The sequence below is a fragment of the Lathyrus oleraceus genome, chromosome 5 (genome assembly GCF_024323335.1).
Source record: "Lathyrus oleraceus cultivar Zhongwan6 chromosome 5, CAAS_Psat_ZW6_1.0, whole genome shotgun sequence".
Taxonomy (NCBI): Eukaryota; Viridiplantae; Streptophyta; class Magnoliopsida; order Fabales; family Fabaceae; genus Lathyrus; species Lathyrus oleraceus.
In genome coordinates this window covers 38,713,195-38,727,942 of record NC_066583.1, presented here as the reverse complement: position 1 = coordinate 38,727,942, position 14,748 = coordinate 38,713,195, and the positions used below count along the sequence as shown (strand labels likewise).

The window sequence follows — 14,748 nt, the reverse complement described above, 5'->3', positions numbered from 1 at the left end:
TTTCACTTCCCACATAACTTAAACCAAAATCACATATGGTTCTTGTTTCATTAACTCAAGTAATTGACTTAAAACGTCATGATCAAACTCAAATATAACAAATTGAATTATGCATGCTAAAAAATGAATTGATTCAAAACTCAATTCAAAGATGTGCAATTGATGAAGAGACTCAATAAACAAAAGTAAATGAAACAAAAGCTTAGAAGACAAGCAACAAAATCGTATTAAGTTTATCCATCTGAATGTACTAGGGACGTGCAACTTCACACCATAACATCTGGTGGCCTAAGTGTCGATCTCCTTTCATGCAGACCAGTCAAGAAATTCACATGTTCCTCTTTCTTCAAAGATACTTCGTCCCGTCGAAATATACCAAACAGGACATCCCTAACAAGGTTGTGTCGTTATTTGAAGTTTGGATGCTCCCTACAATAAATCGTGTGTTCCCCAAATATATCCAAACCCGTCTTATGACAAGCAGGGAAAACCTCCTCAATAGGAAATAAAGGAATCATAATGCGGTATCTTAGGATAGTAGGGTACTCCACCTGTGACATATGTTAGCCTAGCCCATCAATAGGAATAGCAAAGAGAAAGTCACGAGCATGTGCGACCTGCAAACAATCAAAAAGCGCTTTTTATATTATGGTCATGTCAAACTTTACATCCATGTCCTTAACAGTTATACTAAAAAGTGCACTCGCCTAAACATGTTGTGCTTTAGGATGGACGATGTCCTTACTAGTAAACTGCTATGGTCAAAATCTAGAATCACAACCCTAAGACCATCCAAAGCTCTGTCGAAATCTGAGTGCATACCATATACCACATTGTCTCTCAATATATCATCATATAACATCCAAGATTAGTCTCTAAAAGACACAAAAGCGTATGAGACAACCTCTACTTCGAGTACAAACACAATCTCCAAACTCTAATGGATAAAGAAGACACTATCCATTGAAGATCCTCGAAGAAAGGACTTCCACCAACCAATATGTCTTCAACCGTCTTTCGCAAATTTTTATCAAACCAAATAGATATTTTCTCCATATAATTAGGTTGACACGTTCTTTAAAAAAAACAATTTGACAATAGAAGTAAAAAAAACTCACTCTAAAAATCTTTTAATTGTGATCGAAGATGCTTTAGTTCAATAACCTATTTTTTATTGCTTTAGTTTTTTTCTTAGTGTTCCATACACTCTACTATATATAAATATATTCCTTTTTTTTTGTACTAAGCAATTAAATCATCTTACTTTATTTTAAGATGAGAATTTCAGACAAAAAAATATAGTACTTTATTTGATAAATATCGAATCGAGACTTGATATTTCAGCTGCATTCCCTTTTCAGCTCCCACTAATGAGACCTAACTCCGTTATAACAGTTACAAATAAAAGTCATAAGTCTCAAATCCAAACAAACGTCGTTAGTACATAAAAACAGCATTGGGTGCGCTTGACCACTGACAACACGAAGAAGAACAACAAGACTTACACAAACCCGAAAATGACGACTTTTAAATAGTTTCATCATTTTTCTCTCAAACAAGCTTTGTTCTTTTGATTTCCAATTCAATAGGTAAAGTTTATGTTCCTTTGATTCTCTTTGCTTCATGTCATCCTTGTTATTATTATTATTGTTCTTTTTCTATTTTTAGCTTTTATCTTTAATGAATGAATTGGTTTTTATTATGCTTCAAAACCCTAACTTTTTTTAATTTTCAATCATTTAATGTCAATAGTATTGCTTCCTTTTGTGTATTGGTGAATGATTTTGCAGCCCTTTTGTGTTTTTTTACTAAAGTTTGATTTTTTTTATGGTTTTATGAATTATTAACAAAAAAATATGAGATTTCTTTTACTGTTTTTGTGTATTTTGTGGATTGTGATGAAACAGAAAATCATAAAAGAGCAGTTTTTTGTATTGGGTCTAGAGCATATTTGTGTTCTGTTTGTTCAAGTTGATATTACTAATGTGACAAAAAGGGGAAGACATTCCTAAACTTCCAAGCCGGTAATCCCCGGCTCGAGAGCCGACGGTGGCAAAGCTCTCCTTCAAGAGAGTTCGCTAACCCTTTACCTTCTCATCCAAGTGCCCTTGGGTTTATGATGCTTGATTCTTGATAATGTTTACGAATTATTTCGTTGGATATAAATGAAACAATAGAATGTGTTTCTTTCATTGCTCTCGGAAGGGTATTTTCGCATACCATTTCTGAATTTAATCAACTTTTCTTTTTGTTTATTCTTCAGCAGGTGGTAAGATTAAGTTTTCTCATTAAATAATTGAGGTGGGTTTTTTAGTTACTGTGTTTTTCTTGTTATGTTGATGTGTTTTATTCATCTCTGTGGTTCTTTAGTTACCTATAGAGTTCTTGGTAATGAGTCTTTGTGTGTCCGCAGTTATCATGGGATCAGTTTGTTGTGTTGCTGCAAAGGATCAAACTATTTCCACTAGAACTGGAGGTGAGAGTTTTCACAGAAATCCTACATGTTCACCGTCATTGAGTTTTCAATGGGATAGATGGAGCCGCGTCGCTGGTGAAATTGATGATCTTTCGTTTCTCACGTCTCGGAGAGTCAGCAGAAGTGTCAGCATGGAGTTAAAGGGGTCTTTAAGTTCTGAAAGAGGCAATTTATCTGATGTGGGGAGCACTCTGGAGAACTCTGTAACACCCATGTCTCAGAAGTCCCCGATTCACGAGCAATTGGGTGCGAGTCAGATGACTCTATCTTCAGGTAAACGTTAACTCCGTTATTCTTCGTTTAAAGTACCTGTCACGACATAGACACGGATACCGGACACGACACTGACACATCGACACCGGTAATAATTTGAAAATAATAATAAATTGAACGTAATGGCAGATGTCGGTGTCGGTGACAATGACACACATTTTTTCAGTGGTGTCGGTGCTACAGAGCCTCTCACTGTACCCATTAATATATAGGAATACATGGTAGTGTTTAGAGATTATTATGGCCTTTTAGATTTACTACATTGACTTCACCCTCTATGTGACAAGGAGATGAGGAAAGGATTAGTCTAAGGCATGAGCATCAATAGATTCCCTGTGCTTCATTTTCAATGATGAGACTGTCCAATTAAAAACAAATTTAAGGGCTTAGAACTCCTTTATCAATCATTGCTCTTTCTAGGTTCGTTTTCTTTTACAATAAAAATGAAAAACTTTATTTTCCAATCTTGTTCATCGCTTGAATGGTCGTATTATATATGCTAAGAAGGACACTCTCTGTTAAGAGTCTCACATCAGACAATATATGGCTTGATAATGTGTTTATAACTGGCGGCAATCCTCATCTATAAGGTTGAGTTAGACCATACCACAATTCTTAAGACTCCCTTCTATCACCATGTTTCTTTGGTTACTTATTTTTCCTCGTTCAGACATTGATTTATCTTTCTTCTTCCTCTTTTTTCTTGTTGCAGATCTATCCATGTCAAGTAATTGTTCTACAGCGGTGAGATTTAATTTTTTGAACAGCTGAAATTGATTACAAAAGTGGCACGATGACTGAACTAAATTACAAGTCTTTTACAATGTAGCTCTAACCTAACTCTTATCTATATTTATCTTTAGGTGAAGAATCTGACAGAATCACCAGAGATTGCAGAATCTTCAGTACCAAATCTTTCTTTTTCAATACCATCTTCTTTCTCAACACCTATAACTCGTAATCTAAATCATCACAATCTTCCTAGTTCAACACCATCTAGATGGGCTCATCGATCTCCAGGACACCCGCTGCTGAGACAAATTTCTGATAGTAGAATCCTGGGTTTGAAATCGCCCGACAATTCAATTTCTGAGGGAAGACCATCGTTTGTACTGTCCACTTGCAGCAATGACATGATAACTGGATCCCAATGCGGTTCATCTGATGGCTGGTCCATGCGCACGTTTTCTGAACTGGTGGCATCATCTCAAAAGGAAAGGTGGTCATTCGACAGCGAGCATTTAGGTTCAGGTCGCCACAAGATAAGTGGAACTAGTAGTAGGTTCTCGTATTCTCCCTCCATGGATATACAATCTTGCGGGGCCTGCTCGAAGCTCTTGACCGAGAGAACTGCATGGAGCAGCCAGAAATTTGTTTCCAACAACGACCTCTCGGTTGTTGCTGTACTTGTCTGTGGTCATGCGTATCATGCGGAATGCTTGGAGACCATGACATCAGAAGCAGATAGTTATGATCCAGCTTGTCCAATTTGCATGGTTGGAGAAAAGCACGTGTCGATGTTGTCCAGAAAAAGTCTCAAGGCTGAATCAGAAATGAAGGGCAAGAGCTACAAGATATCCAGAAACCGTGTTGTTGATAGCTACTTTGATGGTGGGTTAGATGTTTTTAATCGGCAAAAAGATGTCGTTTCGAAATTGGAGCCTAGCTCAAGTTCAAGGAGTTCATTAAGAAAACCCTTCTTGAGGCGGCATTTCTCACTGGGATCGAAGTGGAATCGATCCCAGTCCGAGAATGATTCTGCCAGGAAGAAGGGTTTTTGGGCGAGATATCGCAAAGATTGAGCTTCGTTATAACCATAGCTGTTAGTTGCTGCAGGTCTCTAATTATATTTGTAGGATTTACTATTTGTATGTTGACCAGCTTTACTAATAATTATAGATTTATTTTCATTAAATTTTGTGTACTCGTGTACGAATGCATGATCGCTTGTATTGTCACTTGTTACATTTGAATCACATTGCTTCAAACTCTAAGGAGATTCTGAATGTGAAAAACTAATGATACCGTGATGATCATGTTATGTATCCTTATTCTTGACCAGAAAAACCATGAATTTAATTTCTCATACAAATATTCAAGGTCACTTGTTAGTATTTTTTAATGAATAATTAAGATGATAATCTTTTAAATATATGTGGTTGTGAATTATTGTAAACATGCCAAAAGACATCACGATCACAAGAACCTAAACTTGAAAGATAGCTGGATGAGTCTATAGTGCTGAGTCGACTTAAATTGATACCATCTAAACTTGATCTGATAATTGCTTAATTTGGATGGACTGATGTCGAATATTATGTCTTAGATAACTGATTCGACACATTAAAGCAGAAATACTACAATAATAAATAATAAATAATGGAGCATAAAAACAACAAATAACGCGATAGTCGATGAAATCACACCTACGTGTGGGGGTTAAGAAATGAAATTGATTATTAACAAATTAGTACAATTAATTTGACGAGAAACAATAAATTCAATCTCTTCTTAACAGTGCCCAATGATTTTCTATTTAGAGTTTTCCTCTAAACATAAGAACCTACTCATTATTTTCAATCACATGATTAATGATTGAAGATTACAACTCAATGATCAATATTAAATACTATCACTCAATTTTAGACAAATTCTATATACAAAATTATTGAAATATAGAGGTGTACATATCATTTATCTCATACAAATCATATCTCCAACAAAATATAATTTGTTTCAATTTAAATTCAAATCTAAATCTTCATTCAAAATTAAATCAACCTTCATTAAGTGGTCAAACAAATAACTTAAATATATTGCTAAATAAAAACAATAAAATAGAATTGAATCTTTTTCAAAGATTCATTCGAAACGGTGACACTTGTTTAACAAGACTTAAATATTGTACAAACATTCTAGAGCATTGCGTCCAACACTTTCGACACTTCTACCTAATTTTTAAAGTATTACATATTTGTGTAAGAAAAATAAAAATTTAATTGAAATTATTGTTGTTAAAATATTATTTTAGATATCTTAATATTGAATATCAAAATTTTAAAAAAATCATTTAATTTTAAAATTATATCAAATAATTTTTTTTAAATTTATTTTTAAGATATAACTTTTTTAAAAAACTACAATTTCGACTCTATCTTAATCTTTTATAATATATTATAGGATACCAAAAGTATTTCAATTTATAAAAAATGAACTTAAAAAAAAGTGCAATATTTTAAAAAATATCTTTACAAAAATTATTTTTAAAATTAAAAGAAACTTAATGCTAAAACAGCCCTTAATCCATTTAATGGTTATGCCTTAATCCGTTTAAATGGTTTTAGTTCAGAAATTTAAATTTTAGTCTCTTAAGTTTATTTTTACAGATTTTAGTTCATTTAAAAAAAAACAAGAGTTGACTTTTCATCACAGGCAGCAGAACAAAAACGATGAGATTTATATGCCAAGTCGGTAGTATAGATATGAACCGCACTTTTAAAATAAATACATGAAAATAGATATGAACCACACTTCTAAAATAAAGACATGAAACACGTAATACAATTCAGTTTGATCAACTAATTCAATTAAACGCCCCTTAACCGTTTGACAAGTTCTCATTTTAAAATTAGAATCGTGATAGTACATGTCATTGTCTGGACGGCTGCTATAATACTCATGATTTGACAAACTTGCGCGAGGTATTTCCGGTTCAAAACATGCACTGCCATAAATATCCATGGCTCTGAGAATTTCACAATAGATTTTATTCTTTTCCAAAATCAGCATTGTAGTGTGCACTAGATTCAAGTTTCTTTGCCTCATTCAATTTCCTTACGGCCTAGAAGCAATGTAAAGAGATACAGTAAGGTAGAGCCTTCATAGAGAAATTCATACAAAGGAAAAATTGCTTCCTGAACAAAAGAGCTTACCTTCATGAAATCTTCGTGGATAACATAGTCCCGCTCTGCACGAATTGCTGACATTCCAGCTTCAGTGCACACATTTCGGAGATCAGCTCCATTAAAACCCTGTCAATTTTGTAACAGATGATACATTATACATTTAGCAAATGTCAGTTATCATAACCCAAGCCGCCACCCGGACTTACCTCTGCAAGCTTCACAACCGCTTCATAGTCTATTTCACCATGCTTAGCAATTCCAGCAGCATGAATCTTAAGAATTTCCATTCTTGATTGTTCATTTGGCAATGGAATTTCTATTTTTCTATCCAATCTTCCAGGACGTAGGAGAGCGGGGTCAAGTACATCAGGTCGGTTTGTTGCCATGATCATTTTAACCTGCAATATAAATTCAGAGGGAAAAGTCATTATCAATTGATCATCAAGAATTTAGAACAGTCATTTGAACAAAAACATCAATAATGAGAAAAGGCTGGTTCTTATATATTTGTCATTTGAAGTATATAATATAATGAAGGGAAAAAACTCTGTTAAATATCCTATATCTTTAAAAATGTTGATTTTAACCAAGTGATTAGACTCAAGTGGTTAATAAACTCTACTTAAAAATAAATCTTTGAGAGAACCCGAGTTTGAATTCTGAGTGGAACAATTCTTGACCCGACTTTACTTACTTGCCAACCGAACTCCGAATTACTAAGGTCCCCTCCCTTAGGAATCAGATGGTTAAAATAAAAAAATGTTGACTATGAACTTTACAAAAAGAAAACGTCAAGAAATAGCAAACCATTTGTTTGATAAACTATGAGCACAAAAGTCACTTCTTAACATTTCCATCACTGTTACATATGCGTCTTTGAACATTCAAAGACATTAAAAAAAAGGTCACTTAACATTTCCATCACAGTTGCAAATGCATCTTAACATTTCCATCACAGTTGCAAATGCATCTTTGAACGTTCAAAAACATTAAAAAAATGTGAAACATACAAGTCCCCGTCTCTAAGCATAGGATATGGAATTTAATTGTATTGTAGTTAGCATACACACCTACACCAAGAGGAATTCGCTATAAGGTATCAAACATAGTGGTTATTTTATTTGTTTTAATCTATGATGCAAAGACTCCGACACGGATACCTGACACAAAGTTTAGAACACCGTGCATCTATATTTAGTAATTGGTTTATTTATCTACTATCAAAAAAGATAATATGTTGTAACTCATTGACCAGCATTGTTTCGATGGATCTCTAATCCTTGTGGTTGTTTCAGAGGAGTGTGTAGACGCATCAAAGCAAAGAAAAATATAATTCTTTTGGGACACTCATCTATGTTGTCCAACCCAAGCCGTACAAGTGTTATACATTGTTGGACACCGATCCAAGGAGTTTCAAAGCAAAAGACAAAAATTATGACATTTGTCTAAGTAATCTGACACGTGTCAGTAAGAATGTCGGACACCACGACACAGTCAATTTTAGAGGTGTCTGTTTCATAGATTTTTTTTATGTTAACTCTCCAGCCCCCAAAGGAAGACGGCTCTGGTAATCTGAAGTTCATTCACGAGAGGTAAGTAAAGGCTGGCTAAGAATTGTATTCAAACTCAGGTTCCCCGAAGTATTTGTTCTTAAGTGAAACTCATTAACCACTTGATCACAATCACATGATGGTTATTTTCAAATCAAGTCAAAGAGAGTAGATAAATAAGACATACCTTTCCAAGTTGATCAAAACCATCAAGTTGATTAAGCAGCTCCATTAATGTTCTCTGAATCTCGCGATCTGCACTTGTTCCCTCACTGAAACGACGACCACCAATGGCATCGATCTCATCCATAAAAATGATGCAGGGCTAAGAAAACAGAGAAGATTTAGAACTTCATTCTAGTTGATAAACCTATAGGAAGATAACTAAACACAAGAATATCACCTGGTGATCACGTGCATACCCAAACATCTCTCTTATTAACCTCGCACTTTCTCCGATGTACTTATCAATTATAGCACTTGAAACAACCTATATTAGAGAAAAGGGAAGGTAAATATATTTTACAGTCATTTCAAAACACATAGAATTGATAAAAGATCCATAATCCGACCTTTAGGAAATTAGCATCTATATTGCTGGCAATAGCTCTTGCTAACAAAGTTTTACCCGTACCAGGAGGCCCATAAAGGAGAACACCCTGAAAGATGAAGATATGAAGAAGTGTCAAACGTAATAGTTAAAAGTATGGCTAAATAAGAGTTTGTTTAGTTTGCAAGAACAATTTCTATTTTTTTTACTTAATAAAATGGCATATTATTTTCAATGTCTCTTTTTTGAATGATTTTACGGCAAATAATGAAAACAACAAACAGTCATATAGGAATGTATAAAATCAATAATTAAACGAGAAAAAAAAAGTGGAATTTTGTAAATAAAAGTAAAAACAGAAAATGGAATTTTGTAAATAAAAGTAAAAACAGAAAATGTTTCTGCAAAGTGCAAAACATTCCATAAAAAGTAGAGATTTAGATGATGACATTGCTAAAGACACATACTAGCACTGATACAGGCCAGATATTGCAAATTGCAGTGAAAAGTTGATTACCTTGGGAGGTTTAATTCCAACTCGAAGAAAGAGCTCAGGATTCATTAGAGGCAATTCAATTGATTCTCTCAATTCCCTGATCTGATCAGATAAACCACCAACAGCAGAGTAACTAATATTACCGGGATCTTCATGAAGCATATTGTACACAACTGGATCAACCTAGCAACCCAATTGATAGAAGTTAGTGACAAGCAATCATGGAAAAGTACTAGGAGATTTATGGAATAAATAAGAAAAAACAAATTAGAGAGCCAAAAAGGACACACACATTTCATCAAATAACAACATAAAGAGAATAAACTCTGATAACCTACTTCACGGGGAAGAGCACGCATTATAGTGAGTGTTGTCATATCAAGAACCACCCTCGTCCCGGAAGTGAGCTTTTCCTTATCCACTTTACTGCGGCATCCAACCACATATCTTGGACCACTACTTGCTTTAACAATCACTAAAATAATAAAAACATAAAGGTTTTAGAATCATTGATTCATTCTTACTTTCATATCAAACAAGAAACAGGATGCTGTTTTTTGGGTGGGTGGCTCACACATACAAGTTATAACAAAAAATATCAAGAGTCAATGAGATACACATGTTTAATATATCATAAGAAACAAAAAAAAAAGATCGAGGATAAAATATCTTCATGCAAACAATCCAGGTATATTACATAACAACTTGCTGGTAACACAAATGATCAAAAGGGATAACCTAAATATAGATGTAGAGATGTTAAGAATGAAGTTGCAGAATTTGATAGCATGAGATCAGTGTTATCAAATATCCGCCATGGCGGCACTATGGCGGATATGCATGGCAGTTTTTGGGATCGCCACAATTGTAAATACTGGTCGATATTACGGATTATTCTGCTATAATGGCGCCGCAAAGCAACCGATAAGGCAGGATTTTCGCTATCCGCCGTGGACCGCTATCCGCCATTGACAACTGCTTGAGATATTAATTAAACAATAATACGATAAAAGGAAAGAGCAATTACAGCGTTCATTATCAAGAGGCCTGAGAACTTCGCCAATTATCTGGCCAACACTTTGAAGAGACTTCAAATCATCTTCTGTTTTGTTGAACTCTTTCTTTGAAGCTCGCAAATTCTCCCTCACTGCATTTTGAATTTCAAAACCAAAGTCACTATTCTAATCCACAAGTATTCAAGTCCGCCATTAGAAAAAGAAAGAAAAGATATCAGACCGTAACAAAGAACTAACACATCGAAACTGATTGCTATTGTAAAATCATAATCATAATCTAAAGAAACAGACTAAAGAATTTCCATTTTCAAAGAACAGGACTTGCTAAAAATAGATTGTGCCAAACATATCTTAGATGATATTCTGCCCCCATCATCTCCGATTAAGAACTGTATTCAGATTCCATTGCTCAATAGGGAATTTATTTACTTAACCAAAACAATCTCAACCAAACTTCAAACTAATTCTAACAATAGATCCAGTTGATAATCTTACCCTAATTTCGAAAAAAACATGTAAAATTATCAAAACGATGATTCTCCTAGGTCATACAAAAAAAACTAATTAAAGAAATTGATAGGGTTTTCCGATTCCAAGCAAATCAATTACTAAATAAGCCAAAAGGACAAACAATAATACCAACACTTTGGAGAATAAGTGAAAAGCGAAAACGATACAGAATTTTAGATTCTATAACAAGCGAAAGATAATCGATGAAGAAATAGAGAGTCGAACCGGATCGAACTCTGGACTCCAACTCCTTGTGCTGGAGAAGTTTCTTCCGATACTCGGCCACCGCATTACGGCGTCGCGCGGCGTCTTCTGTGTCCGTCATGGTTGTGGCGCTACGAAATTGGAAAGATGGAAGGGGTGAAGGTTAGGTCGCACAAACTCGAACGGTGGAGTAGAGAGAGTAATAGACTAGTTTGTGGACTACGAAAGCTTATTATGTGATGTCGCTATGTTACGTGACCCCATTTTTTTACCACTACCCCGTTTATTTAACCCAGCATATAGCTAAAATATGTTTTCGTTGCAAATTTTCCATTTGACTTTTTTTAATAATCCAAATATCAACCGTGTAAATTTTGGTTAAAATGATTTATTGACTAAAATTCATTATTAACTTATTTATTTATTTTGTTACAAAGCTAAAATAAACAAGAAGAAAAGAATTAGAAACAAACTATAATTTTGAAAATGAATTTTATGTTTCGTTTGCGGTAAGAATTTTATTCAATTTTAGAGGAGACGAGTTATAGATCAAGAGATCAACATTAGCAAATGTATCGAATATATCATAAAATCAATATTTCGATTGTTTTCACATGAGTGTGGAATACTTGAAACATAGTATTTTCAAGTAAATTTTTCTTAATACTTTGGATCAACACATTATGTTTGTGATAGTTACTTAAAAAGGATTTTAATGAGATCGATATTGAGGGGGAAAATGGTCATTAATCCGTTGTCGCACACGAGTCAATAATGGTTATTGATTCGTTGTCGCGCACGAGTCAAAAACGAATAAATAAAGTGTAGAATAAGGAAGCAACACTCGAGTCATATCGCAAGGGTTCTAAGTTAATTTAACTAGAGGAAAGAATTGAAAATGGGAGTTTTAGGTTTTCAGACAATTGAAAATAAAGAAAACAATTGCAATTATGATTAACTTATTAATCTATCAGTTTGGTAATTTTAGACATATCATCGATTATTATATCACCAATTCTCTAGGTGGTTTCAATTCCTATTTGATTATAATATCAATAAACATATGTAATGAACACTATACAAATTATATTTTTATTTGTCGCATTAAGCATGACAGATGAAGATCAAAATTTAAGCTAAGTTAACAGGCAAAGTTAAGGAACATGCATCGATTAAATTCAATCAACATTATTGTATAACCCGAATTAAGAAAACAATAATACACAAAACGGGATTGAAAGGAATTAAATAAAAACTGATAATATAATAGCCTCAAAACCTCGATGAAATTCTGAAACAGTAGATTAACCTTGGAGTTGAGTCGGTCATATAAGCCTAATGCTCTCTTTAATTCCTAAAAATTGTCTCCCTTTTCCTAATGTTGAATTTATCTTAAATAATAAAGAAAATTGGACTTTAAGAGCATCGACCCGAAAACATAAGACCAAAAACTAATTAATTCATTTTTATTAAGTTTGGAATAAAAACTGATAACTTGAATCCTCTTCATTCCGAATTAGCTTCTGATATTACCATAAAACTTGTAGCTCTTTCTCTTAACTTTCCAACGCATATTAAAACGCGTCAAAATACGTTTTGTACCTCAAGTTATGATTTGCACAGTAGGAATATATCAAACTATAGTTTATTCTAAAAATAAGCAACATAAATAAAATCAAAGAGAATTCAAACTTAACTTAAAAAATTTATTAAAAGTAATGAAATAACACGATAAGTCATAGAATTGTCTTAGCACAAAGTAAAATATAGTGAATTAAAATACAATGATCAAATTCTCACACATTTGAATTTTTGCACTCCAAACAAAACTCTAACTTCAAAATTTAAAATAGATTAAAAACGAGAAACAAAAACAAAAACATAACATACAATTTCAAAGACTTTCATGATCACATAGGGGTAAGCAAAATTCTCATTATAAACTTCAAGGAATATGGCGTTAGTGAGTAACTTCTTGTGACAATTAAAGCAAATAAGAGGACAATTTACCAAAGAATGCACCAAAGATGGCAAGATCCTCACAGGATATAAATATTCTCTCACTCTCAAGTGTTTAGGTTATTTGTTTACATTCAAAGCACATCATAAAAGTTAACACAAACATAATCTTGAAAAAACTCTAACATCCACACTTGAAATACATGCACACAAAAATCCAAAATACTTTATTTTGATTGTAACGTGACCAAGATAATCGTGAGATAAATACTAAGAGGTACTAAGTTAAAATTCAAAGGTACAAAAGATAATTGAAAGGAACCGCAGAAGTTGAATTAATCATTCACTTTCAAACAACTTTTTTGCAATCATTTTCTCTTTTTTTATCTTTTTTTTCCTTTTTTTATTTCTTTTTTTTATAAGGAATAGTAATATGAATTTTCTTCCCATTTTATTTTCTGCCAACGGTTGAAATATCACAAATATACTAATTCAACCTCACACAACTTCAAACAAGACTCATTTGCCCCCTTAAATAGGATCATAACATTGTTTTTCACTTTTAGCCTTATAATGAGTTATAAACAAAAAATGGGATATATAGGCTCAAAAGGGTTTCAAACAAATGATGATAATTTCAGGGGTTGCATTAATAACTAAGTGGCTAAAAATAAAACAAAAAAAAATGTCTTTATCATATCAGTATGTACAAGTAAATAAAAAGTTTCAACAGAGTTGAGTCAAGTTCTAGAGTAACTAACAAACATGAGTGAAATCATACAAGAAAGAAAAATAAATGGAATTTTGTATGTCATCCATTATAAGGCTCAAATTCTCGCCAAGGATAATGGTCTACCATAAAGGATACATAATTTAGACTTTAGGTTACTTTATCATATTGAGAATGCAAATAAAGTTGCTCAAATCACACCACGAATATTTAGTCAAAAGAAGAGAGAAATTACTTACACACCACAATCTCAAAAACCAACGAAACAACATGCATTTTTTTTATTATTTTATTTAAAAACGCGAAAACAAAACAACAAAAATAAACGACATCTCTCCCCCACACTTAAAATACACATTGTTATCGATGAAGGAAACAAATATAAAATAAGATAGATGAGAGAGAGGAAAAAACACATTCGAGTAGTTAAGGCAGATAGATGACTGCATAAGTAGCATTTCTCAATGAGAGCGCTTTTATAGTTTCCTCTTCCAAAGTGGAGCTCTCATGGAATAGCTTAAGACGATGTCCATTGACTTTGAATTTTTATCAGTCTTTCACTTTTTATTCATAGATCAAAAAACATTCTTACATAGGTAAAAGTGTCAAATATGCAGTGAAAGTGGTCTTCTCTTTGTCCTCTGGTGCAATATATATCTCATTTGTCATAGCATCCAAAATCGAAGGATTATGCATACATATAGACGCGTTAATGCCATAAATGTCAGTCAAGTTCCATCAAATTGCATTCTTATGTTTCTTTAATATCTGCAACAATTTTTGTTCCTGTTCAAATTCAAATTTAGATGAAATCATTACGGTCAAAATTTCTTCGAATTCTAAAAATGCATATTTTAAATATGTAGAGAGTGGCTTAAGGTCAAAGGCAGATGGTTGTTCAATGGATGGTAAAAAAATTTACAACAAGAGCTATATTTATATCTGCAACATTAATTTTCTCAGTAGAAATCTCATAAGAAATCTCAGAAGAAATATCAACTTATAAAACAGCTTCAATTTCAGCACGAACTGAACATAAATGAGTATCATTACAAACATCACAAGTATATGTGTCATCA

General features: G+C 33.2%; 2 protein-coding genes across 4 annotated transcripts; one reads left to right on the top strand and one right to left on the bottom strand.

Annotated features, from left to right (window-relative positions):
• The first annotated feature begins 1,350 nt into the window (after positions 1-1,350).
• LOC127079460 (uncharacterized) lies at positions 1,351-4,794 on the top strand. Of its 3 annotated transcripts, none has more exons than XM_051019841.1 (5): positions 1,351-1,589; positions 2,267-2,301; positions 2,414-2,749; positions 3,462-3,493; positions 3,613-4,794. In XM_051019841.1, the coding sequence occupies exons 3-5, from the start codon at positions 2,419-2,421 to the stop codon at positions 4,549-4,551; spliced, it is 1,302 nt and encodes a 433-aa protein (XP_050875798.1). In that variant the 5' UTR covers positions 1,351-1,589; positions 2,267-2,301; positions 2,414-2,418; the 3' UTR covers positions 4,552-4,794. The 3 variants fall into 3 exon arrangements, with proteins under 3 accessions (XP_050875798.1, XP_050875796.1, XP_050875799.1); XM_051019839.1 differs by having other exon boundaries at positions 2,264-2,301; XM_051019842.1 differs by lacking the exon at positions 2,267-2,301.
• A 1,470-nt stretch (positions 4,795-6,264) lies between these two features.
• On the bottom strand, positions 6,265-11,237 carry LOC127079459 (26S proteasome regulatory subunit S10B homolog B). The gene is made up of 10 exons (XM_051019838.1): positions 11,002-11,237; positions 10,278-10,397; positions 9,589-9,725; positions 9,272-9,433; positions 8,777-8,863; positions 8,608-8,694; positions 8,392-8,529; positions 6,861-7,052; positions 6,682-6,780; positions 6,265-6,590 (listed from the first exon to the last, which is right to left on the bottom strand). The coding sequence occupies exons 1-10, from the start codon at positions 11,099-11,101 to the stop codon at positions 6,516-6,518; spliced, it is 1,197 nt and encodes a 398-aa protein (XP_050875795.1). The 5' UTR covers positions 11,102-11,237; the 3' UTR covers positions 6,265-6,515.
• Positions 11,238-14,748: the final 3,511 nt, after the last annotated feature.